The sequence below is a fragment of the Heterodontus francisci genome, chromosome 6 (genome assembly GCF_036365525.1).
Source record: "Heterodontus francisci isolate sHetFra1 chromosome 6, sHetFra1.hap1, whole genome shotgun sequence".
Classification (NCBI taxonomy): domain Eukaryota; kingdom Metazoa; phylum Chordata; class Chondrichthyes; order Heterodontiformes; family Heterodontidae; genus Heterodontus; species Heterodontus francisci.
The window spans coordinates 96,051,793-96,079,254 of record NC_090376.1 but is presented as its reverse complement, the minus strand read 5'-3'; the positions used below and the strand labels follow the sequence as shown (position 1 = coordinate 96,079,254).

The window sequence follows — 27,462 nt, the reverse complement described above, 5'->3', positions numbered from 1 at the left end:
TTATAGGTTGGTACTTGTGTCCAAAACATCGTTTGGTGACTTCTCTTCTGCTGGGCACCTCCTCTTCAAGATGCCATTGTGTAATTTCTCTTCCAAATGGGGGCCCCCATTTGTTAAGACATCACCTGGTAATTTCTCATCTGTTTGAAATCCTTCATTTGTTAAAGCATTGGCTGAGACTGCATTTTCTTCATCATTTGCACATTCTGAAGAATTATCCATGGTGCTCTTGCTATACCGTTTGTAAAGTTGATAAGCTGGTAAAGTATATAAAATGTTAAGACTTTGTGAATTTACTAAAATAGCAAATATTGGCGATACCTACTTCATAACAAATTGCATTTAGATAGTACATTTAACATAGAAAAATGTCCCAACAAATTTCATAGGTATAATTGGACAAGAATGAACATCATATCAATGGAGGAGATACAATTAGGTTTTAAGGGGGGTCTTGATGGCGATGGAGGCAGAAAAGGGGTTTAGTTTGGGAATGCCATAGCATAGGGCTGAAATGCCTGAAGGCGCACAGCAAGTGGTATGAAAACAATGGGGGATGGACAAGAGACCAGACGCAGAAGAACAGAGTGTTTTAAGGGAGGGTCCAGGCAATGAAGGATTAAATTTGAGGTTTTGGAGAACTGGGAGCAAGCATTCAGCAAAGGGCCTGAGACTTGCTCCTGACCGATATTGATCTAGAATGCAGCATAGGAGTAGGATGATCAGGAAGCACCCGAGAAGGGCTGGTCCCTATCAAAGTTGTCAGTATCCAATGGGGTCTGGAGTGGATGTAACTTCTGCCAACCCTAAACATGGATCCTAACGTTAAAGAAGACAGGACTGGAAGAAAGGCTTTCCCGATTCTTGCTGCTCCCAACTTCCTATTTGCCTGTGGGCTGATCAACTACAGCGTTTGCATTTGTGGAGTGGCCTGCCAGCAGCTGCTTTACCCCACCTCAAGTGAATATCTGTTGTCATATTTCCTGCCCGCACCTCCTCTAGTATGTGTGAGAGAGATGCACCAATACTGGTACACGTGCTCACCAAAGCCATTACAATGAGTTGACCCTGAATACTCCAGTCAGGTTAGGAGCAAAGGTTAGCAGCACCTGTGCCACTGCATTGCGTGAACAGAGTGTTCATGAGCATTTTCTGAGCCATCAGCCACTTTCAAATCTGAAATAAAGTTGTAATTCTAGTAAATGTGTTAGGCGATCCCTCCCTCCTATTATTACCTACTTTCCCTTTCATAATGACTTCCAATATTCAACCCACAACAGATGATAGGCTCACTGGCCTGTAGTTTCCTCAGTCAACACATGTCCCTTTTTGAAGATTTGTGGTGTTAGTTCCTTTTCAATCCTTGGCCACACTATTATTTCTAATGATTACCTAAAGATGTGATTGATTTCAGTTTAAGTACTACTGTCATATGTTCATCCAGATCTTGTCCCTTGCCTTCTGTTAGCTTCCCTAGCCTTATCAGAAACTGATATGTAAATTTTCTATTTCTTTTTAGTACTCTGCCACACCCCATCCCAGAAATCCAACTTCTGTGCTGGCAACAAGGAACAAAGAAAATAATTTGATACTTTCTATCCCTTGTGATACCCTTGGGTTCTCTCTTGCTGCAAATATAAGGAGTAGGAACAGACCATATGGCCACTAATTGAGTCTGCTCTGCCATTCAATTTTTTTTTTATTTATGGGATATGGGCGTTGTGGAACTAAATGTAATATCTCCAAATTTGCAGATGACACAAAATTGGATGGGAGGGTGAGTTGTGAGGAGGATGCAGAGAGGCTTCAGGGTGATTTGGACAAGTTGAGTGAGTGGGCAAATGCATGGCAGAAGCAGTATAATGTGCTTTGCTAGCAAAAACAGGACGGCAGATTATTATCTGAACGGCTATAAACTGAGAGGAAGTTCCTGAGTGACTAATTATTATAAAATATACAGTATTTATATAAAAAATATAAAACGATCACCGTCAGGACTCTAGTCTACACACATACAGGACTGCACGAGGCTAGAGTCCTGACTGATCATTTTATATTTTTTATATAAATACTGTATATTTTATAATAATCACTCAGGACCTTTCTGGTCTCTGCATCTCAGCTGCTCACTGGGTAAACTTGCAGCAAGTATTTCAACCTGTAAAGCAGGAGTCTAGGTAATGTATAATAAAAACAAGAAATGCTGGAACCACTCAGCAGGTCTGGCAGCATCTGTGGAAAGAGAAGCAGAGTTAACGTTTCGGGTCAGTGACCCTTCATCGGAACTGCTAATGTATAATATTTTCTGAGATTTGGGGCAATTATTGTCTTTATTTTAAGCAATACAGATACTGGTACAGTGTGGCACAATCTGTCTGGGCACAACTCCATGGATTTCTGTTTAACTCTTGACCAAACACTGACCTCGTGGCTCCAATCTTCATCTTTTTAAACAAGTCCAATTACAGTTTTTGTTGCTTATCTGCACAAAGTGAAAAACGGATTCGGAATCGGAAGGTAGGTGAAGTGAACATTCCAGTGGTCGGGTTGGGCGCGGGAAACAATGGAAGGACTCTGGCTGGGTCGGGCTCGGGTCCGATGTGGTTCTGTCGGGTTCGGGTCAGGTTTTTTTTTCCAGACCTGAGCAGGCCTTTACCCCCAATCCTGTGTGGGACCTTGTCGAAAACCTTCTGAAAATCCAAATTCACCACACCCACTGGTTCCCCCTTATATTCTCTTCGTTACATCTTCAAAAAACACTTAACAGGTTTGTCAAACATGATTTCCCTTTCATAAATCCATGTTGACTCCGCTCAATAATTTTCTAAGTGTCCAGTTAATACATCCTTTGAGAATAGATTCTACCATTTTCCCTAGTACTGATGCCAGACTAGCAGGTCTGAACTTCAGTGTTTTCTCCCTCTCCTTTCTTAAATAGTGGGGTTACATTTGCAACCTTCCAATCTGGCGGAAGCATTCCAGAATCTATAGAATTTTGGAAGATGACCACTAACGCATCCACTATCTCTACAGCCACCTCTGTCAACACTCGGATGTAGATCATCGGGTCCAGGGGATTTATTAACTTTCAGTCCCATTAATTTCACCAGTACTACTGTTTTACTAATACAAATTTCTTTCAGTTCCTCATTCTCATTGGTCCCTCTCTGCTTCCTGTTAGCTAACCAACCCTCCATCTTTGGAGCTGAGTGCCAACTCTCAGATACTTCCTACCTCCCCCTGGACCATGATCCCACCACTGAACATCAAGCCATTGTTTTCAGGACTGCCACTGACCTGAACTCCTTGTGAGATATTTCCTCTACAGCTTCCCACCTCAAAAGTCCTGCAATCGTGGACAGTTCACTTTTACTTCCTTCCCAAAATCCAACAACAAGGCTGTCCTGGTAGATCCATTGTTTCAGCCTGTTCCTGCCCCATCGAACTTATTTCTTCCTACCTTGACTATTTTTTATCCGCTGGTCCAAGCTCTTCCCACCTACATTGTGACTCTTCTGACGCCCTGTGTAATTTCGACGATTTCCAGTTTCATGGCCCTAACCGCCGCCTCTTCACTCTGGATGCCCAATCTCTCTACACCTCCATCCCCCACCAGGACGGTCTGAGGCTCTCGCTTCTTCCTTGATTGGAGGCCCAACCAGTCCCCATCCAATACCACCCCCCTCTGCCTGGCTGAACTTGTTCTCATATTGAACAACGTCTCTTTCAATTCCACGTACTTCCTTCAAATAAAAGGTGCTGGTAGGGTCCCAGTTATGCCTGTCTTTTTGTGAGGTATGTCATTCCTTGTTCCAATCCAGGTCCCCTCCACCAACACTTTTTTCCCCAGAGATTGATGTCTGTATCAGTACTGTTTCCTGCTTCTGGCCCGAACTGGAAAATTTCATCAACTTTGATTCCAGTTTCCACCCTTCTCTCACCTTCACGTGGTCCATCTCAACTTCCCTTCCTTGACTTTTCTGTCTCCATCTCTGGAGATAGGCTGACCACTAATATTCATTATAAGCCTACCAACTCCCACAGCTACCTTGACTACACTTCCTCACACCCTGCCCCCTGCAAGAACTCCATTCCATTCTCCCAGTTTCTCCATCTCTGCACATTTGTTCTAATGATGCCTTCAACAATGGCACTTCTGATGTGTCTTCCTTTTTTCTCAAACCCCCAACTGTGGTTGACGGGGCTCTCAACTGTGTCTGACCCATTTCCCACACTTCTGCCCTCACCCCTTCCCCTCCCTCCCAGAACTGCGACAGGGTTCCCCTTGTCCTCACTTTCCACCCGACCAGCCTTTACATCCAAAGGGTCATCCTCTGCCATTTCTGCCACCTCCAGTGTGATGCCAGCACCAAACACATCTTCCCCTTCCCTAACCTATCAGCATTCAGAATGGAAAGTTCCCTCCATGATACCCTGGTGCACTCCTCCAACACCCCGACACCACGTCCCCTTTGCACTGCACCTCCCCATGCAGTCGCAGGATGTGTAATAACTGCCCTTTTACCTCCTCTCCCCTCATCATCCAAGACTCCAAACACTCATTCCAGTTGAAGCAACGATTTACTGGTACTTCCTTCAATTTAGTATACTGTATTCGCTGCTCACAATGCGGTCTCCTCTACATTGAGACCAAACACAGATTGGGTGATCACTTTGCAGAACACATCCATTCAGTCCACAAACATGACCCCTAGCTTCCAGTTGCTTGACTTTTTAATTGATCCCCCTGCTTCCATGCCAACATTTCTGTCTTTGGCCTGCTACAGTGTTCTAGTGAAACTAAACGCAAGCTCGAGGAACACCACCTCATCTTCTGATTAGGAATTCTACAATAAAGGCCTACTTGGGTCTGCAAATGAGGCCCGACCCGGCCCGAGTCCTTCCATTTTTTCCCGCGCACGACCTGGCCCAACCATCAGTTAACTTATCTTCCATTTTTCACTTTGTTCGTTACCTGCACAATCTTAAAATAACTAACAAAACCACCTTTAAAGTTCAAAAAGTAAATTAACATTAGAGTCATTTACCTGAGGTTGTGAGAGCATGTCCGATCTGGCCCAACCCGACCTGAGCCTGAATGCCAGACCCGGAAGTGCGACCTGACGTGATCCCGACACATGTCGTCTGGTCCCGTTGGGTTCGGGTCAGGTAGCAGGCCTTTACTCTACAATCTTAACATTGAGTTCAACAATTTCTGAGCATAACTGCCTTTTGTAATTTATCTTATTTGGTTTTATTTTATTCCGTTTTTCAAACCATGGGCCTGGGATTTTGCTTTTGGATGGAGCTGTTCATTTTCCTGCCATTAACACTGTCTCTGGACTAATGCTTTGTCTTTTAATACAACTATTAGCACTCCCTTTGCCTTTGTTCCGTGACCTCTTTTTGTCATTTAATGTCTCCTGCGCTCTGCCCTTTTGATCATCTTCACTCCCCCCCACCCCCCACCTCACCATTTTCGCTTGCTCAGAGCCTATTACATTTCTAACCCTTGCCAGTTCTGATGAAAGGTCATAGACCTGAAATGTTGGCTGGAATTTGACGCCCCCTGCAGGAGTGGGTGGGGGTGGGGTGGCATTCACAACACCTTCCTGCCCCCGCTGCAATTTTACGAGAGGTGGCGATGGCAAGAAATGGCCTGCCCATCGCAGGCCAATCAAGGCTTTTAGGTGGCCAATTAACTCCTACTTAAGGGCCTCCTCCTGCTGCTGCTGGTATTTTACCAAGTAAAACCTGGTGGCCTCCTGATTGAACATCCTGTGCCCCATGGAGGGCCATCCCTGAAGCCCCAACGCACAACACCCAACCCCCCACCCTCCCCCTACTGACTCCCCCTTCCCTTGCTAGGGCCTGACTGATTGTCCCCAGTGAGGCCCCAAATACTTACCTTATTTCTGGGGCCATCCTTCCTCTTCCTGTTCCTGTTGAAGCTGGGTGTCGTGCCAGCAGTGGCCACCACTTTCAGTAATGCTGCTGGGATTAAGAGCTGCCAGTCTGCCGATTGGCTGGCAGCTCTTGGGCTGGGCCTCCCGCCCAACCTTAAATTCCGACCAGAGTTTCTTACGGATAAATAAACTGAACACTAACAAAACTTATCAGCCCAACAAGAGCACTATTTGAATCTTGGATAATTTTGTAAAAATATCAGTACAATTTAGAGGGTTACTTTTGAGTAATAAAAGGTCATCTAAAATAAAGAATGAACAAAATATGTTAATGCCTGGAATCAAATGAGAATGTTTGATTTCACTTTAATGAGTATTGGACAGTAAAGATTCTCCGGGGCTCAAAAATTGAATAGAATTGTTCTTAATGGGATCCTACATTTAGGATAGAAGATAGAGATAGGAAAATCACACCACCAAATAGGAATTGGAAATTAAATCTGGCTGATGCGAGAGTTAATAAAGGAATTTTGGGAACAAACATTTGCAGAATTAGAATTTAAATCATTAAATTAATGTACTCCAGAATTTCCAAGAAGTCCAGAATTTTCCAGTGAAAGCCAGGAAAGTGTAGGTAGAACTAATGGTTTGATAACTTTCTCTTGGAGATGTTTGCGTCCTTGCCTGTGAGTTTTTTTTTGAATGAGAACTGCATTTGGTAGTCTGATAAGAGAGATCGGATTCAAATGTACTAAGTTTTGAGGGACCTGGATAGAGTGGAGGTGAAGGGCTTATTTACCTTTGCAGGGAGGTCAGTGACAAGGGAGCATAGATTTAAAGTGATTGATAGAAAAATTAGAGGGGAGATGAAAAACTTTTTCACCCAGAGACTGGTGGGGGTCTGGAACTCTCTGTCTGAAAGGGTAGTTGAGGCAGAAACCCTCAACTCATTCAAAAGGAGTCTGGATATGCACCTCAAGTGCTGTAATCTGCAGGGCTATGGGCTACATGCTGGAAGGTGGGACTAGAATAGGTGGATTGTTTTTTGGCCGGCACAGACATGATGGGAACGTGGCCTCTTTCTGTGCCTTAAACCTGCTATGAGAAAAGCTATTCTTGACTTAGAATAGAAAGAATCAGAGGAACATGTGGCAGGATATTGGAATAATATTAGTGCAATTGTGATTTGTTATATGTGAAGCAACCAACATTCAAAAAATGCACAGTGAAATGCACTGAAAAATTGATCTCAGACATGCTCAGCCATCTGACAACAGAATGACATGTGGCCAGGAGAGTGAGAACACATTTTAAATTATCAAGGCATTAACACATACTCCATAGAGAAATTGACTTTACAATAATCGGGATAAAGTAAACACACTGGTAATGGTCAGATAGAGTCAAATTAAAGTTCAGACAGGCAGACAAAGGACTGGAAAAAATACTTAGCAAGAATTATCCACAAGATGGATGCAAGTAGTGGGAGAGCTGGAGAATCTTTTACGTCCATACATGTTCTGTTATCTTAATGTTATTGAGCAAGGTGATCTGTACGTGGGGAGTGCCAAACCAATCGATAGTATTCAGGAATGAAAAGAAGAAATGCTGGAAATACTCAGCAGTTCTGGCAGCATTTGTGAAGAGAGAAGCAGAGTTAACGTTTCAGGTCAGTGACCCTTCAGAAGTATCCAGGGATCAGGATCACATTTGAAAAATTTTCACTCTGGTACAGGAAATCATGGGAATCAGGCATAAATTGCATATTTCTCACAACCCCCAATCCTCAGGAGTGGTGGAAATGGGAAACCAGATCCTTTAAACAATGCTGGAAAAATTATGTGTGGATGACCCCAATCATGGGCTAGAGGAAGCAAGAGTGGTAAAGAACAATAATGAGACGTGGAATGACTGTGACACCTTAAGGTTCCAAGAATTGTTTAGTGGTAACTCATACCCATGAAGTCAAGTCTATCAGCCAGTTGTATTATTTGAGATGTTTGATTAAGAAATTGTAAAGGCAAACCGACTGTTTTGTTTGGGTAACCTCAGTTATCAGATATAATTAACTGTCAGGAATCAATGCGAGGATGCATTTCATCCTCAAAGTGGGGACTCTAAGAATATGACCCATGTTCCAATTACTTTATCCATGGACATCAATGAATCAAGTATATTTTGCAATCTTGCCATATTTTATACATCATATTTATATACAAATTTTTAGTTTTGTATTAGCTTTGAGATTAGGTAATTTACCACCTTACTTTCGTCATGGTTGAAAACATTATTCACCCTTAATAATTTCATTTATAAGCTAACATGAGATGTGCTGACCTATTCCTGGAAACCACATGATCTCCTCACAGTTCGGGTTCCTGGAAATCATGTGGTCTCCTCAGTCACAGTGATCAGCAGGATTTCTGGAAATCTCACGACCCTAATTCCCGTAAAATATGTGACCCCTTATCTCCAGAGAACAAAGGGACTGTATAATGGATACCATGCCCTGCGGTGTCTGTCACTTTAAGAAACCAGTGAGTATTTGATCACATGCACCTGCGACCAATCAAAAGAACTAGGGAGGGACATTTGGCTAGGGGGGTTAGAAGTCTATGCCCAGTCACCTTTGGCACACAGTTTCACAGAAGTAAGACGACCAGAACTAAAGTCGACCTGTGTCCAAGAGGTTCTGGAGCATAAAGGCCATGTGTAACTTGTAAATTATTGCCTGGTTGTGAAGTATAACTTTGCTACTTAATAAATCCTCTTAATTTGTTGCACCGGAACTACTGTCTGCCAACTGTTTGGTCTTGTTCCAGAACCCAAATAAGGTTCAGAACCTCCCAGAACCATTACAATCTTTCAGGTCATGTGATAGAACTGATTAAAGGTAAATTAGAGCTGAAACATTAAATTTTGCTGGAATTTTACATTGGGCGGGAGGTCCCGCCCACCAGCCGAAAAGTCGGGGGTGAGCTCGCCCCCACTGGACCTGAGAAGCGGGCCAGGACTTTTCACTCCCCAGGCCCATAATTGATCTTGGGTGGGACTTCCACCTACTCGAGGCAGGATGTCCCACCTAATGGTGGCCAATCGGGGGGTGGGTAGGGGGAGTGTTGTGTGTTGGGGCAGTTATGGCTTCAGGGGCGGCCCTCCGTGGGGCACAGGGTGCCCAATCAGAAGGATCCCCCCACCCCCCCCCCCCCCCCCCCAGCTCGCAAGAAGGTTGCCTGGTTTTACCAGGCCGGGTTCTTGGGGCCTTTTCTGTCTGGCCACCTAGGGTAAAATACCCGTGGCACTGGGAGCAGACCCTCAAAGTGGCTACTTAAGGGCCTTGATTGGCCTGGGCGGGTGGGCCATTCCTTGGTGTTGCTGTCGCCCCACATAAAATTGCAGCAGGGGCAGGAACAGCCCCCCAGTCTCCCACTCAATTTTACAACCCCTCCACCCGCCGCCACCAGTCCACTCGTTAAGGGACCATAAAATTGTGGCCTTTGTTTTTCTCTTCACAGATGCTGTCTGACCTTTTGAGTATTTCCAGCATTTTCTGTTTTTGTTTTAGTTATCAAGTTTTCTCTCTCATATAAGGTTACACAGTCTCCCAGTTTCTATTTTCTATTTCTATGGAATAATCTGTCTTCCTGTATATTTATCCAATCTGTGTCATTGTTGAGCCCAGTTCCCGTGTCACTGATATTGGAGCCTACCTGTCCAACAGGAATCTCCAAGGTTTCCCTATTTTATTTCCAAGATTCCTCATATTTATATAGAGTTTTGAGGGATGCATATCCCCAATACCTAGTCCAATGTATATTATGTCAATGTTTTTCCATTTAGTCATATGCTTATAGTTCTCCACTTTCCTGTGACTTTCACCTGAACTGCTATCTACCAGCTCCTGCTCTGTAGCATAACGTACAGCTTCTTTCACTTTTTCCTTCATTATGAACCTGCTCTGTACTCCCTTCTTTCCCACTTTATTAATTGAAATCCTCCTCTTATGCCTTAATTACCTCTGTGCAAGGACACTGGTACTAGTTCAATTCAGATGAAAGCTGCCCTGCCCACCTCTTGTCCAAATGGGAATCTGAAGTCTTCTACACCATCTTTCCAGCTATTTGCTGATATGCTTCTCCCCGACGTGTTTTCATTCTATACAATGGTCTATTTGAAGACTAAAGAAAAACAAAAAACTTACATCCAATCATTATAGCTGCAAACGCTATTTGAAAAACACTGTAGATGAGTGGAAAGGTGAACATAAGCACAAGCTGTTCAGGTGAGAAGGAGAGCTGGACAATGGTTGTGCAAAGCTGAGTGTTCTGTGCACCAGTCTCTAAAGCTACTGTACGGCATCTGCAAGATAAAGAAAATTGTAATGGTTAGAAGACCCTGGTCCAATGACTAAAGAGAAATCACAGTACCTAGCATTGCAGTGAATTCATAAATCATTGGGAAGCATGCTAGGAACTTTGTTCCCTTTAATTTGAGTTAGGTAATTCCATCTAGGAACATTAAAGCAGGAGTAGACCATTCAGTCCTTCAAGCCTGCTCTGCCATTCTAGATCATAGTTGATCGCCTACCTCAATGCCATATTTCCGCACTATCCTTATATCCCTTGATGTCATTAGCATTTAGAAATCTATCGATCTCTGTCTTGAACTTACTCAGTGACTGAGCTTCACTGCCCTCTGGGCTGGAGAATTCCACAGATTCACCACCCTCTGAGTGAAGAAGTTCCTCCTCAGCTCAGTTGTAAATGGCTTGCCCTTTATTCTGAGATTGTGTCCCCTGGTTCTAGACCCCACATCCAAGGGAAACATTCTTTCTGCATCTACCCTGTCGAGACCTTTAAGAATTTTGTAAGTTTCTATGAGATCGCCTCTCATTCTTCTGAACTCCATAGAATACAGGCCCAGTCTCCTCATAGGACAATCACACCATCCCAGGAATCAGTCTAGTGAACCTCTGCTACACTCCCTCTAGGGCAAGTACATCCTTCCTCAGGCAAGAGGACTAGAACTGCACACAATATTCGAATTGCAGCCTCACCAGTGCTCTATATAATTGAAGCAAGACTTCTTTCCTCCTGTAACTCAAATACTCTTGTGATAAAGGCGAACATAATGTTTGTCTTCCTAATTGCTTGCTGCACCTGCACGTTAGCTTTCAGTGACTTGTGAAAAAGGACAGCTAGATCGCTTTGGACACCCTCCTCCTCTAACCAAAAAAAAAGGACTCTAGGGTGTTGATAAGGTAAGCTTTTTATTTAAAACTTCAGTCCGTCGGATTGCTAAGCGAACAAGTTTTGACTTTTTTTTTCGTTTGGTTTTTCAGTAGATTTATTGGGAATCTAGAATAGTGGGAATGGAGGTAAAGGCAGTTGTATGTTCCTCCTGCAGAATGTGGGAGGTAGGGGTCGCCAAGAGTGTCCCTGCTGACTGCATCTGCGGGAAGTGCACCCAACTCCAGCTCCTCGCAGACCGCGTTAGGGAACTGGAGCTGGAGCTGGATGAACTTCGGATCATTCGGGAGGCGGAGGGGATTATTGACAGGAGTTATAGGGAGGCAGTCACACCTCAGGTAAAAGAAGTAGGTAGATGGGTTACCGTCAGGGGAAGGAAAGGGAACCAGCAGGCAGTGCAGGGATCCCCTGTGGCCGTTTCCCTCAACAACAGGTATACCGTTTTGGATACTGTTGGGGGGGACGACTTACCAGGGGTCAGCAATGGGGTGCAGGTCTCTGGCACAGAGTCTGTCCCTGTTGCTCAGAAGGGAAAAGGGAAGAGGAGCAGAGCATTAGTCATTGGGGACTCCATAGTTAGGGGAACAGATAGGAGGTTCTGTGGGAACGAGAGAGACTCACAGTTGGTGTGTTGCCTCCCAGGTGCCAGGGTACGTGATGTCTCCGATCGTGTTTTTGGGATCCTTAAGGGGGAGGGGGAGCACCCCCAAGTCGTGGTCCACATAGGCACCAACGACATAGGTAGGAAGAGAGATGGGGATTTAAGGCAGAAATTCAGGGAGCTAGGGTGGAAGCTTAGAGCGAGAACAACCAGAGTTGTTATCTCTGGGTTGTTGCCTGTGCCACGTGCTAGCGAAGAGAGGAATAGGGAGAGAGAGGAGTTGAACACGTGGCTGCAGGGATGGTGTAGGAGGGAGGGTTTTGGTTTCCTGGATAATTGGGGCTCTTTCTGGGGTAGGTGGGACCTCTACAAACAGGATGGTCTTCACCTGAACCAGAGGGGTACCAATATCCTGGGGGGGAGATTTGTTAGTGCTCTTCGGGGGGGTTTAAACTAAATCAGCAGGGGAATGGGAACCTAAATTGCAGTGCCAGTGTACAGGCTGTTGAGAGTAGTGAGGTAGGGGATAAGGTTACAGGGACGCAAGAGGGCACTGGCAAGCAAGAACTTGGTTTAAAGTGTGTCTACTTCAACGCCAGGAGCATCCGGAATAAGGTGGGTGAGCTTGCAGCATGGGTTGGTACCTGGGATCCTGATGTTGTGGCCATTTCGGAGACATGGGTAGAGCAGGGGCAGGAATGGATGTTGCAGGTTCCGGGATTTAGATGTTTCAGAAAGAACAGAGAAGAGGGTAAAAGAGGGGGGGGTGTGGCATTGTTAATCAAGGAAAGTATTACAGCGGCAGAAAGGACGTTTGAGGACTCGTCTACTGAGGTAGTCTGGGCCGAGGTTAGAAACAGGAGAGGAGAGGTCACCCTGTTGGGAGTTTTCTATAGACCTCCGAATAGTTCCAGAGATGTAGAGGAAAGGATAGTGAAGATGATTCTCGACAGGAGCGAGAGTAACAGGGTAGTGGTTATGGGGGACTTTAACTTTCCAAATATTGACTGGAAATACTATAGTTCGAGTACTTTAGATGGGTCTGTTTTTGTCCAGTGTGTGCAGGAGGGTTTTCTGACACAGTATGTGGACAGGCCAACCAGGGGCGATGCCACATTGGATTTGGTACTGGGTAATGAACCCGGCCAGGTGTTAGATTTAGATGTAGGTGAGCACTTTGGCGATAGTGATCACAATTCGGTTAGGTTTACCTTAGCGATGGGCAGGGACAGGTATATACCGCAGGGCAAGAATTATAGCTGGGGGAAAGGAAATTATGACGCGATTAGGCAAGATTTAGGATGTGTAGGATGGGGAAGGAAACTGCAGGGGATGGGCACAAACGAAATGTGGAGCTTATTCAAGGAGCAGCTAATGCGTGTCCTTGATAAGTGTGTACCTGTCAGGCAGGGAGGAAGTTGTCGAGCAAGGGAGCCGTGGTTTACTCAAGAAGTTGAAGCGCTTGTCAAGAGGAAGAGGGCGGCTTATGTTAGGATGAGACGTGAAGGCTCAGTTAGGGCGCTTGAGAGTTACAAGCTAGCCAGGAAGGATCTAAAGGGAGGGCTAAGAAGAGCAAGGAGAGGACACGAGAAGTCATTGGCGGATAGGATCAAAGAAAACCCTAAGGCTTTCTATAGGTATATCAGGAATAAACGAATGATAAGAGTTAGAACAGGGCCAATCAAGGATAGTAGTGGGAAGTTGTGTGCGGAATCAGAGGAGATAGGGGAAGCGTTAAATGAATATTTTTCGTCAGTATTTACAGTAGAGAAAGAAAATGTTGCCGAGGAGATTACTGAGATACAGCCTACTAGGCTAGATGGGATTGAGATTCACAAGGAGGAGGTGTTAGCAATTTTGGAAAGAGTGAAAATAGATAAGTCCCCTGGGCCAGATGGGATTTATCCTAGGATTCTCTGGGAAGCCAGGGAGGAGATTGCAGAGCCGTTGTTGTTGATCTTTAAGTCGTCATTGTCGACAGGAGTAGTGCCGGAGGACTGGAGGATAGCAAATGTTGTCCCCTTGTTCAAGAAGGGGAGTAGAGACAGCCCTGGTAATTATAGACCTGTGAGCCTTACTTCGGTTGTGGGTAAAATGTTGGAAAAGGTTATAAGAGACAGGATTTATAATCATCTTGAAAAGAATAAGTTCATTTGCGATAGTCAGCACGGTTTTGTGAAAGGTAGGTCGTACCTCACAAACCTTATTGAGTTTTTCGAGAAGGTGACCAAACAGGTGGATGAGGGTAAAGCCGTGGATGTGGTGTATATGGATTTCAGTAAGGCGTTTGATAAGGTTCCCCACGGTAGGCTATTGCAGAAAATACGCAAGTATGGGGTTGAAGGTGATTTAGAGCTTTGGATCAGAAATTGGCTAGCTGAAAGAAGACAGAGGGTGGTGGTTGATGGCAAATGTTCATCCTGGAGTTTAGTTACTAGTGGTGTACCGCAAGGTTCTGTTTTGGGGCCACTGCTGTTTGTCATTTTTATAAACGACCTGGATGAGGGTGTAGAAGGGTGGGTTAGTAAATTTGCGGATGACACGAAGGTCGGTGGAGTTGTGGATAGTGTCAAAGGGTGTTGTAGGGTACAGAGGGACATAGATAGGCTGCAGAGCTGGGCTGAGAGATGGCAAATGGAGTTTAATGCGGAGAAGTGTGAGGTGATTCACTTTGGAAGGAGTAACAGCAATGCAGAGTACTGGGCTAATGGGAAGATTCTTGGTAGTGTAGATGAGCAGAGAGATCTTGGTATCCAGGTACATAAATCCCTGAAAGTTGCTACCCAGGTTAATAGGGCTGTTAAGAAGGCATATGGTGTGTTAGCCTTTATTAGTAGGGGGATCGAGTTTCAGAGCCACGGGGTCATGATGCAGCTGTACAAAACTCTGGTGAGGCCGCACCTGGAGTATTGCGTGCAGTTCTGGTCACCGCATTATAGGAAGGATGTCGAAGCTTTGGAAAGGGTGCAGAGGAGATTTACTAGGATGTTGCCTGGTATGAAAGGAAGGTCTTACGAGGAAAGGCTGAGGGACTTGGGGTTGTTTTCGTTAGAGAGAAGGAGGAGGAGAGGTGACTTAATAGAGACATACAAGATAATCAGAGGGTTAGATAGGGTGGATAGTGAGAGTCTTTTTCCTCGGATGAGGATGGCAAACACGAGGGGACATAGCTTTAAGTTGAGGGGTGAAAGATATAGGACAGATGTCAGAGGTAGTTTCTTTACGCAGAGAGTAGTAGGGGCGTGGAACGCCCTGCCTGCAACAGTAGTAGACTCGCCAACTTTAAGGGCATTTAAGTGGTCATTGGATAGACATATGGATGTAAATGGAATAGTGTAGGTCAGATGATCGGCGCAACATCGAGGGCCGAAGGGCCTGTACTGCGCTGTAATATTCTAATTCTAATCAACACTTTCCAATCTCTCACCATTTAAGCAATACTCTACACATCTATTCCTCCTACCAAAGTGGGTAACCTCACACTTATCCACATTATATTCCATTCTTGCCCGCTCACTCAGCCTGTCCAAATCCCCTTGAGGCCTTTTTGCATCCTCCTCATAACTCACATTCCCATCCAGTTTTGTGCCATCTGCAAATTTGGAAATATTACAATTGGTTCCCACAGCCAAATCATTGATTTAGATTGTGAACTGCTGAAGCCCAAGCACTGATCCTTGCAGTACCCCACTGGTCACAGCCTGCCAACCTGAGAATGATCCTGCTCTGTTTTCTGCCCGTTACCCGATCCTCAATCAATGCTAGTATATTACCCCCAATCACATGTGCCTTAATTTTGTTTACTAACCTCCAATGTGGGACTTTATTAAAAGTCTTCTGAAAGTCCAAATGCACTACATTCACTGGTCCCCCCTTATCCATTCTGCTAGTAACATCCTCAAAAAACTCTAACAACTTTGTTAAACATGATTTCCCCTTCATAAATTCATGTTGACTCCCAATCAGACCATTATTTTCTAAGTGTTCAGTATTCACATCCTTTATAATAGATTCTAGTATTTTCCCTACTACCAACGTTAGGCTAACAGGTCTGTAGTTCCCCATTTTCTCTCTCCCTCCTTTCTTAAACAGTGGGGTCACAGTCAAAGTGGAGTAGCAGTCACGTGACCCCTCTTGTACTGGAAATCAACAAATCTGTCTGCAACGATGGAACTCAAACTCATCTAAAATAGCTCTGGGGGAAACCCTTTTGAAACTGAAAGGAACACTATTGCATATTGATGACCATGATCAACATGAATGTACTAGCAAAGGTTCTAAAAGCAGATTAACTCACAGCCCAAACCAAAATGAATAAGTGTGATGTAGCACTGTGTTAACAGAATAGTCCCCAGTCAGACATCAATTGATAGCCGTGGTCTCCACTTCCTGATCCATTGTGTGGTTACAAAAGAGGAGAGGGTGATGTGTCTCCTAACAGAAACTCGATTGTGATGGATTTTACCTTAAAAAGGTAGCCCTCTGGAGAGAGAGGGGAGATCAAGAAAATACCTTCAGAAAGCAGTCCAGTCAGAGGCTGTGCAAGAGATCCAGCCAGGCAAGAAGAAACCTGCTGAACAATAACTGAACAACCACTACAGCAGAGACATCACAAATAAAATCCACACCACCCAGCTTTGTGCTGAATTGTAATGACTAGAACCTTACAATACCTCAACAAATTCAAGGGTACAAACATCCAGGCCTACACCTAAAAAAGACAGTCCTCTTGAGAAAATTTAACAGATTTACTGTAAACCACAAACACTTATCTCACGTTGGACTTTAAACTACCCTTTTCTCTCTATCTATCTGTTCTTGCGTACATGTCTGTGTGAGTGAATGTGTGTGTGGATGAGATTACAACCATTACGGGAATTATGTCAAAATAAATATATTTTTTTAAACCTACGAGAAAACCTAACATTTGTCTGTTTATTTGACTTAAAAAATTCTCAGAGTAGCTCATCATATTTAACAAAACATGATTGTGGTCAGTTGGGAGGTGAACAGTGGGAACCACCTACACCCCTTTCCACCTGTCCGTAACACCCCACTGCAAGCCTCATACTCACATCTCATAGGTTGCATACACTGCCAGTTATTCAACCATAACAGCCATATCAGCAAATAAATCACACCATGCTTACTGACACTTCTCTCTCTCTCTTTTGCAGGACAAGGTGATGCACAACTGGAGGAAGCAGGAGTTAACTGGAAGGGGATAAGTAAGCCTGCATGTCCTAACTCTATGGAGTAGAGGGTGCTGGCTGTTATTCAGACAGCCGTTGCAGGGGCTGTGGCCATTGGCAGGGCTGAAACATTCGAAGATGACAGTATTCTCAGACGATAATCCTCCTCCTCACATCCCACTTACCCCTCATCTCATACTCTCTTCTAATTTCCAAGCTACAGATAGTGTAAGCATGCACCTCCTACTTTAGCCTCCACCCCGACCCCCTCCCCACATCACAACCTTACCCTTGTGCCTTTCTCCTTCTAGATACTCAAGAGGTGCAACCTGGCCAGGCAGTTGAGGAACACCAAAAAGAGGGTGCTGCTGAAGACACAGCACTGTCACTTGATTTCACACTCATAGCCACTAGCTCAGATATTGGCACTGCACATACCTTAGAGGATAGATTAGAGACAGGATCTCTAATCTATCCTCTAAGGTATGTGCAGTGCCAATATCTGGCAGAGGCAGAGGGAAAGGATAGCACAGGTGCCAGCTCACCAGAGGACAAGGTTGCATATGGGTTCCGTTGCAGAGGACTCAGATGAGAACTTCGATTGGGTAACTTTTAGAAGAATACTTATGGGTATGCTCAACAAAATGGTTGGTGTATTGGGAAGCCTGCCAGAAAGCTTGCGGTCAGTGTCGAGGAGCATGGAGGAGTCCAGAATCAGCTTGACGCAGGGCTTTGCATAGAGCTTGGAACTCATTGCTCAGGATGAGAATAGTGCCCAACTCCACCTGCACACTTGTGGACCCAACCATGATGCAGGATCCACTGCAACACAAGTAGCAGCCACCCAATGTCTGAGTGCGGCAGTGGAAGCTCAGACTGCTGTCATGCAAGGTTAGATCACATCATGGTTGTGGATTACAGTGCTGAAGGGGGCTCGCAGGGTCTCACAGCAATTCAGCAATCTGTCCTCCAACAGATTACTAGGATTGCTGAGGCGCCACCCCAGGGGAGTGGGAGTGGCTCCATGCAGCATGATTCTGCTGTCCTCTCTCCAGAAGACAGCAGTTATCCTCCCATTCTGCCACTTGCTATTGCTTGACAGCCAGCCAACCCAGACTGCTGCTGCCCATGCTGAGTTGGTGCAGCTCACAGCTGGACCTTCTAGGCCCAGAGCTGCTGGAGGTCATTTTCCAAGGCCATCTGCAGTCTCCTCCACTGAGGGTCAACAGTCTTCCACCAGCCATGCTGCAGCCACTGTGGTAGCCCTGCGTAGGAGCAATAGGAACCCGCAAGACAGGCACTAAGGGAATGCATAAGAGTGATTAGTTTAGGTTTGTATCCAATATGGCATGATTTCATTTATAAATTTGGTTTGGAAATTTTATTTTGTGGTGGCTTTTATTTTTGCATTGCCGCAAAGCGGACGCTGTGATGGCCAATGGCAGAGGGAAATTAAGGCATGTGGGACTGTCAGTAAATGTAACCCAATTCCCCATTCACCATTATTTCACAAAGATAGGTTCTACAAGGACTTCCCAGGCAGAAAGGGCTGTTTAGGTTGCCTCCTCCCTTGCTTTTCCTCCTCTTTGTGTTGCTGCTCCACAGCTGTTCGCTGTATAGTTGGTGGCAATCGCTCCCTCACGATGGCGAGATTATGCAGCATGTAACAGACCACCAGGGATCCTTCACGTCAATAGTCTGTTCCATCACATTTTCTGTGGCAGCATGGTTTTCATAGTATGCATGCCATGCACATATGTGTGGATTATGCACTGGAGTCATGAACCATGTTGTTAACTGATCACTCTCGTCATTCAGTACCCACCCTCTGGTTTGCTGTGGTGGCTCAAATGCAACTGGCACAGTAGACTGCCATAGTATGAATGCATCATGACTATTGCCAGGATATGAGGCATTTATCTGCATGATTTACTGCCTATGGTCACACACCAGCTGGACGTTGATGAAGTGGAATCCCTTTCGGTTCCTGTATGGGACAGAATTGCCATGTGATGTCTGCAAATGTGTGCGTGCGGTCAGTGGTACCTTGCACCATGAGGGAGTCTGCAATCCAGGCAAAGCTGCGGGCTTGCTTCATCTGCTTCTCTCTGGAAAGAGGGAATGAAACATAGTTTTTTCTTTTTGAATGCAGAGCCTCAGTGTCCTCTCTTATGCAACAGTGGTTGGCAAACTGTTAAATGTTGCAAATATCTCCAGCTCCAGCCTGGAAGGAGCCAGCATCTTCACAGCCACTTGTAGTGTGGCCCTTGCCCTGCCCTGAGGTTCTGGCTGCAGCAGTTGACAAATGTCAGTGAGGAAATCTTTACTGAAGCACAGACATCTGGGATACTGTTCCTCACTCAGGTTCAGGTAAGAAAATTGTCCCACGAACACTCCAGGTGGCTATTGCCTCCTTCTGAGAGCCCTCCGCCTCCTCCTCCTCCTCCTCCTCACTCTTCCAGCAGCTTGTCCTGCTTTGCATGATTCTGTTTAGTCTCCCAGTCATGCTGTATTCCAAGGGAATTGCCTACTAGTGCATCTATTTCTGGGAGCAACTGTCTTGCGCAGAAGCTTTGAAGTCAGCAAAAAGTCCTTCAGCACCTGCCACACCACTTTCTGTAGCCTTTGTGTGTGTCAGCTGTGGCGCAGTGGGTAGCACTCCCACCTCTGAGTCACAATATTCTGGGTTCAAATCCCACTCCAGGGCTTGAGCACAAAAATCAAGGCTAAGACATAAGTGCTGGCTTTTGGATGAAATGTTAAACTGAGACCCCATCTGCCTACTTGAGTGGATGTAAAAGATCCATGGCACTATTTGAAGAGGAGCAGGGGAATTATTCCCTTTGTCCTGGCCAATATTTATTCCTCAATCAACATCATAAAAACAGATTATCTGGTCATTATCACATTGCTGTTTGTGGTTGTTTGCTGTGCTCAAATTGGCTGTCGTGTTTTGTATGTTACAACAGTGACTGCACTTCAAAAGTACCTCATTGGCTGCAAAGTGCTTTGAGATGTCCAGTGGTCAGTGCTATATAAATACAAGTATTTATTTCTTTTTGCAACAGGAAATAGATATAGAAAGCACCAAACACATTTAGAATCATAGCAACAGTTAGAAGAAATCAACCAGCAACTAACCTGTAAATACTTAATGAACCCTTTAAATAGCATTAGTGCAGGGTCCTTCCTGCTATTGAACACATGTTAAGGGACTGCATTGGCTGGAGTGTTGAGCACCAAAATAAAACTGCTGATGTCAAATCAGCGTTGCATGCTGAGTGACATCATGATCTGCCTGCTCTGCATACTTTCGGCACATGTTTACTGCATGCTGCTGACACACTCCCCAATAAGGCTTCCCGCACGATTCGCCCCATAGGTATGCGAGCAGGCCAAAGACAGCATTTTGGAATTCCAAGGGCACTCGTATCGCCCACAAAAACAGGTGCCAACAAGCTCAATTTCACGCCCAATGGTTCTTTAATGTCGTTCATGCTTCTGACTGTTACTTGACTGAAATGATCTGTTACATCATCCAGCCACCACTGACAATTCATGCGATATTTTAACTTACTCAAAACCCATTCACTTACACAGAGCTAAAATCAGGCCTTTCTTGTCTGTGTGTGTTTGTCTGCTTTTTCCTCCTAGTTCCCTTATTCTGGTTCTAGCATGCTTGTTCGTCTCTTATTTTTCAATTCTGCATAAGGATATGAACCTGAAACATTGATTGTCTGTTCTCCCCACAGGTGCTGTGACTGGCTTTCCACCTGTTTCTGGTTTTGTTTCTCTTCTGAAAAACTGGATTACAAATTATGTCAGTGCATCATGTAACTACATTTCATTTATGATTTCACAAGTAATCTTACCTAAACCAAGGCTGACCAGCAATACGAGCCAAGATAAATCCCAGTACATATCCAATAGCTGGATAGATTGTTCCAATGATCCAAAGGGATGGAGATGTTGCCCAGGATCCTCTGTACAGCAGGGCACCAGTCACAGCTATACCAACTATGAGGAATATTCCGGTGATAGAGCCAACCTAGGAGAAAAGTTATTTTGGAATTAGAAAGGTTATAGAGTCATTACAGCACAGAAGGAAGCCATTCGGTCTATCAAGTCTATGCTGGTTCTCAAGAGCAATCCTGTCAGACCCATTCCCCCGCTCTATCCCTGTAGCCCTGCAAGTTCATTTCCCTCAAGTGCGCATCTAAGTAAAGCAGTAAAATGCACAAATTTTAAAAAGTGAACAATTATTTTCTGAATATTGTATCACATTGAGGCCAGGAGTACCAGGAGGTCGAAGTTAGAAGCAGCACTGAAGGGCAGGCTCTGGACTGGATATGAACAGATCATTACCCTCAAAATACTATCTGTCAACATGAGATGTGGTGATTTTCATATATGCATATTACACTTGCTATTTGATAGTCAACAATTTTTATTATCATTAGCTAAGTTTTACTTTTGTTGCCTAAATTTCAGCAAAAATCTACATGCATTAGATCTTTTCCCATGATACCAAACCAGTTTTAGAAATTTTCAAGTAAAGCATGACAAAACTAATCACCACATATAAAAAATCATTTTCTGATGTGTTGCTGTTGGGGAGAGAGCTGCACACTAAACGCGTGCTGGCAATGTGTGCGTGAAGTTTTGATATGCAAAGCTCTTTACCAATAGTGCAAGTTAAAATGTCACTGTATAAAGTAGTAAACATACAAGGCAATCTCTCAAAAACCCTGAAAAATCTAGAACTCATAAAATGAAGACCAACATTTCGGTAGATTTATCCTCCAAATTTCTTATCTTCATGGTTCTCTCTGCTTTTTCACATTTCAACCAAGAATTTTAATCTGCTGTTGCTCCACTGCCATGATATTGGGACAGAATTTGTTGAAAAAAATAACAGCCTGTAAATGACGCATGCCATTATTAATGTGCAAATTGAACAGCAACTTGTGCTGAGGCAGAGATACCCCACCGAATTGTGAATTGCCACAACTAACTCAAATTTGTAATCTTCTACGGGAAGATATGGATTATGGCCCTGCAATTCATTGGGGTCCTCCTGACTTCTCAGCGCAACTTTGACCAAAGACAGGAAGATCCTCCGGTAAACATTATAACTAGCTGACTTCAGTCATTTACTGTGGGCTTCAGCCAAGCTGGAGTTAACAGCCGGAAACTGGGAAAACTCCACGTGTAATATTAAGGCAAGTACCTTGTGTAAATCGATAGTTAAGCAATTTTTATTTATTTAATGTAATATTTTTAGTCTTGAAAATTACATGAATAAAATCAACAGGTAGAATTTCTGTGAAATTGTCTTGATTCCCCATTGTAAATTTGGCAGAAAATTGGCAGAAATGCTGTAAGTAGCTGTTTATGAAGTTACATTCGCAAAATCCTCATGGAAATTCTACGTCCATTATTTTTTCTTGATCCAATAACTGAAATATTTGGCTAGAGCTTTTCATCAGCAGCGAAGCAAGGGTGCTTGCCATTGACCAGGAAGCTAATCGCACTAAGATCCAGCGATCTCTCTGGCGAGAATTTGAGCTCTGTTACTGTGCAGTGATACGACAACTGATTAGTGTTATTTACTGGGCATTCCCAACGTCGAGCAACAGTGATGTCATCAGACTGTCCAAGCAGCCAATCACATTAAAAGATTTTCACAACCTCCCCCCCAAACAGAAAACTAAAAACACTAAAATAAAATCACTGAATTTTTTTTACATAGAGCAAATTAAAGATTGGGATATTGACAAGGGGTGGAGGTAGAAGATAAAATATTCAGAAAAACTTTAACAAAATTATATTAGCATAAACTCTACAAATCAATTAACAGAACTCTATGAATATAAAATTTATTTTTTCAGGGCCAGTTCTGTTCATCAAATTTTATTAATCACTTCGCCGTTAAAAACCCCCATTTATACATGTTTGAATTTCTCTTCTTTGGCCTCCTTATCTCGAGAGACAATGGGTAAGCGCCTGGAGGTGGTCAGTGGTGTGTGGAGCAGCTCTAAAGGCCAATTCTAGAGTGACAGACTCTTTCACAGGTGCTGCAGAAAAATGTGTTTGTCGGGGCTGTTACACAGTTGGCTCTCCCCTTGCGCTTCTGTCTTTTTCCTGCCAACTGCTAAGTCTCGTCGACTCGCCTGTTTGTATAAGGTGCAACTTTTTAAGGGGTTTCAAATGCGATGTGGAAGTGGGAAAATTGAAATTCTTGCTGATTTTGGTGATGGCTGGTTCTGGGAGGAACCCGAGTGCAGCCTGTGTCAGAACCTTGCAATGACAGACCATCATTACCCCTCTGAAACTGACTGCAACTTCAGGATTTCGGCACTAATCTGTGCACGCCCGACATCCTGAATTTGCAGTCAGTTTCAGAAGGGTAATGATGGTGAACGCTGACAGTTCGCCATCAACCCCCCTACCACCACAACCCCCGCTGTTTTAAAAAAGTTTTGCATTTTTTTTGTGCAGTTTCTCTCGATCATTAGTCCCAACCTTGGCAAAAGATCGTTGGAAATCTCAGAACAGCATTTACGCCAGTACCCCCACTGACGATCTAAAGTTTAGGAAGGTGATTTGGAGAAGCTCCAGAGACATTCTAAGCTCTCTTAAATGTTTCTCTAGTTTAAAAACTGTTTGATATTGCTTACCTTCAATATTAGCTTGGCCTTCTCCGGCCACCTATAGTTCACATAAATCCCAACGGCAACGGGAATTAGGAGGCTTGCAAGCGTAATACCTAGAATGTATAAATTTCAGCTTTATTCCCTTCCCATAACTGAACACATAAACATAGACTCATGTTCTAACACTTATTGTGAAATTTGGTGTTCACAAACAAATTTACCTATGCTGTCATAAGGGATCTGAATGGAATCTGTGTCAACCCAGGTTTTAGTGTAGATGAAGAGGCAAAGAGGCATCATTCCCATCCCAAGTACTGTAGAGCACGTTGTCATACTTATGCTGAAAGCAAACATATTTTTAAATAAATATGGAAAGTAATACTAAACAGCAAAATAAGTTCTTAGGCCTTGAAAGTATGTTGTGATATATAAGTAGAGAAGTGTTTAATTATTGTATAACAAACGAGCACCGTTTTCAATTTGAATGTGCTAATATAATAAAGGTTGTGTCTTTCAGAGCTCCACTTGTGAAATAGAATTTTCCACGTTGTAAATAACAGGAACTAATTGAAGGGTAAATTAGATAATTTTTCACTGAACACTTACCCTTGAAACGTTGATTTGCTAACAATATTTCATTGCACAGCTAATTTGGCTTTTCTTTAAATCTTTTGCTCTCGCTTAGTTACAGATTATTTCAGGTAATAAAATTGAAGACTGCCAGTTCAATTCTGTATATTCCACAGGTCAGGGTAGATCACCATATTGGTTTCATTTTGTCTCTATGCTGTTTTTAATGTGTTCACCAATCCACTGAAAAGCGGTACGTATTGGTAATTAAATTAATAAGCGGAATTGTGTCTTTCACTACTAGCAATACCTTTCTAACAAGGTTGTGATACTCCTTGGGGTTGAAATTGATCTTCGGCAATAGCGGTTTGGCAGCTGGTTTTACACCATGTTTGACTTTATTTTCATGCAGGGTGTAAAACCAGCCGTCGTATCGTTAGAACCCGATTTGTATTATCACCAAAGATCAATTTCACTCCTTTGAAATCTATCCTGTTGAGTTGTCACTGATTTTAAATAGTACTTGTATTTAAATTTCATCCGTAATTGCTCAGTTTGATTAAATAGTCATCATGTTAGAAATATAAATTACATATATGACAACTTATTTAAATATCACCATTGGGCAATAACTGAAATGGGTTAAAATCTCAATTACATGTTTAACCTACAATTACATTATTTATCATTATGTAAGCATTTTCATTGCAATTTTGAACTGTCTTTGCTTATTGCTTCAGATACCGTTTTTGTTAAAATAAGAGCAATAGAAACACAGGATACAAAGGTGGAGCCGGATCATTTCTGCAAATACGTAAACAGATGGTATTAGATTAGATTAGAGATACAGCACTGAAACAGGCCCTTCAGCCCACCGAGTCTGTGCCGACCATCAACCACCCATTTATACTAATCCCATATTCCTACCAAACATCCCCACCTGCCCCTGTATTTCCCTACCACCTACCTATTCTAGTGACAATTTATAATGGCCAATTTACCTACCAATCTGCAAGTCTTTTGGCTTGTGGGAGGAAACCGGAGCACCCGGAGAAAACCCACGCAGACACAGGGAGAACTTGCAAACTCCACACAGGCAGTACCCAGAATCGAACCCGGGTCCCTGGAGCTGTGAGGCTGCGGTGCTAACCACTGCGCCGCCCTAATATATTACATTTAATATCTGACATTTAATACAGACAAATGTAAAATATTTCATTTGCTGGAAATCTGAAACAGAAGCAGAAAATGCTGGAAACACGTAGCAGGTTGGTCAGTTTACATGGAGAGAAAAGATGGGTCAAAACTTTTGGCCCAGTCTTAAAATAGAATTCGCACACAGTCATCATTTTAGCATTAGAATCAAACTGACAAGTGCAGAAAAAGTGATCAAAAAATTGAGAGTGTAGAATGCATTGTTCCCAGAAAAGCATAGCCATACAATCTACATAACAAATAAGGTATTAAGGATATGGAGAAAGCTTAGCAATTTGAATTTTTAAAAAAATGCTGGGGTGGATTTGCAATTTGCTTACTGGACATAAAACTGGAGTTATGGATCAATTCCTTGTTATAAAAATGACCTGATTTGTATTTCTATTTATTGGGTGGCTGATTTGCAATACCAATTTTAGACCCTGGCGCAAGTTGAAAATCTACCCCAAAGGGTTGCCATGGCTAACAGCAGAGAGAGCCGGATATGCAGATTGGCATCCACCTATCCCTGGGGTAATTCAGAAATGACCAACTACATTCGGTTTTAGTTTCCAAGCAAGGGAAGTATTCCTATTGTTTCTTGTCGTCCAGTGACCCCTGCTAGAAATTTTTTTTTTGGGGGTGGGGTGGGGGAGGGGAGTTGGGTAAGTACAAGATGGAGCTTGGTTGTGAATAGTTAACACTTGGTCGGCTCAGGCATGGAGACTGGGTGAGGTTCTGAAGGGTACCAGCGCATGTGAAATTGAGTCTCAGTGTGAGAAACTCGGCCTCAGTGAGAGTCGCAGCCTTTGGCAGAGAAGGGAAGCAAACAGGATTCTGAAATGTGTCACATAATGCAGGCAGATAAATAAAAATGAACTTCTGATAGATTTTTAAATTTTTTGTTACACTTAACCACAAAATTCATACAATAACCAATTGAAACTAAAGGGATTTATGTTTGAACTTTTTCATTCGGAATGAAGCTGTATATTTTATCTGTTCACTCTGCATGCATCGCTTTGTCTATTCCTCAATTGCATCTCAGCGAAGGTTTAATGCATAGGCAATGTGAAAATACAATTTTTTCTGTACTGTAATGTTAAGTAATTCACGAGAGGCAGGGCTAATACAAAATAGAATATTGCAAATAGATTATGTAGAAAGTTAGTATAAATCTGGATAAAGCCATTATTGTCATGACGATTAAGCATGCGTGTGGAAGTATACAAAATATATCTGATACAGCTGGTATGCTGGCTGAGGTTTCCTGCATTCACCAGCATGCAATTCTCTGTCTGTTAAAGCGAATGAGCAGAAAATTATAGGCTAACTAACACAGAGGCAGAAAATCTTGGCTGATGAGTGTTAGGTCCGCATGGCCCAAAACATTTTGTGATCAAAATTGTCAGCAATTTGCACCAATTTAACCATTACCAATGTGCAACAGAACAATAGATAAGCTACCAATCAATAGCTTTGGATTTTATGGCTGCTTTCTTGTTAATATCACTCTCCTCCAGAAAAAGCAAATCTTGCATTTGATGGCAATAATATATGAAAAGCAGAAAAACGCCATTTTGAAAATGACAGCATTTAATATGTTGATAAAACATCAAGTCAAAATGCGAAGTTATCTTCTTACCTAAGATCCATGTCTCCATCCATCCAGTAGGTCATAATGTTTGAACCTGTTCCACCAGGACAGCATCCCATTATTAATACTGCAACTGCTTGAACAGGGTAGATTTTAAAGGCTGTTGACAGCAGAAAGGCTGTAAGGGGCATAATACCAAACTGACATATAAAACCCACACATATACCCCATGGTCTCTTAATATGGCACCAAAGTTTTTTTGCTTCGACATTGCAACCCATTGAAAACATAACCAAAGCCAACAGGATTGTTAGCACAGTACTCAAAATAAGACTCATAAATTGGTTAAAATTGTCAACAGGCAACAGACAGGATGTGTCATTGCAGTTGGTGGCATTTTCAGGACAGAAGGAATAACTCATTGTCAGGCTTCTCACTGTCTCCATCGTCATAGTTTCTCCTGTCTTCTCAGGTCCTCAGCCTTTTGAATAGTTGTT

General features: G+C 43.4%; 1 protein-coding gene across 1 annotated transcript; it reads right to left on the bottom strand.

The window, feature by feature from the left end:
* slc10a2 (solute carrier family 10 member 2) lies at positions 1–27,462 on the bottom strand. The gene is made up of 6 exons (XM_068034091.1): positions 27,014–27,462; positions 23,826–23,944; positions 23,629–23,717; positions 20,821–20,996; positions 10,108–10,265; positions 1–257 (listed from the first exon to the last, which is right to left on the bottom strand). The coding sequence occupies exons 1-6, from the start codon at positions 27,415–27,417 to the stop codon at positions 1–3; spliced, it is 1,203 nt and encodes a 400-aa protein (XP_067890192.1). The 5' UTR covers positions 27,418–27,462.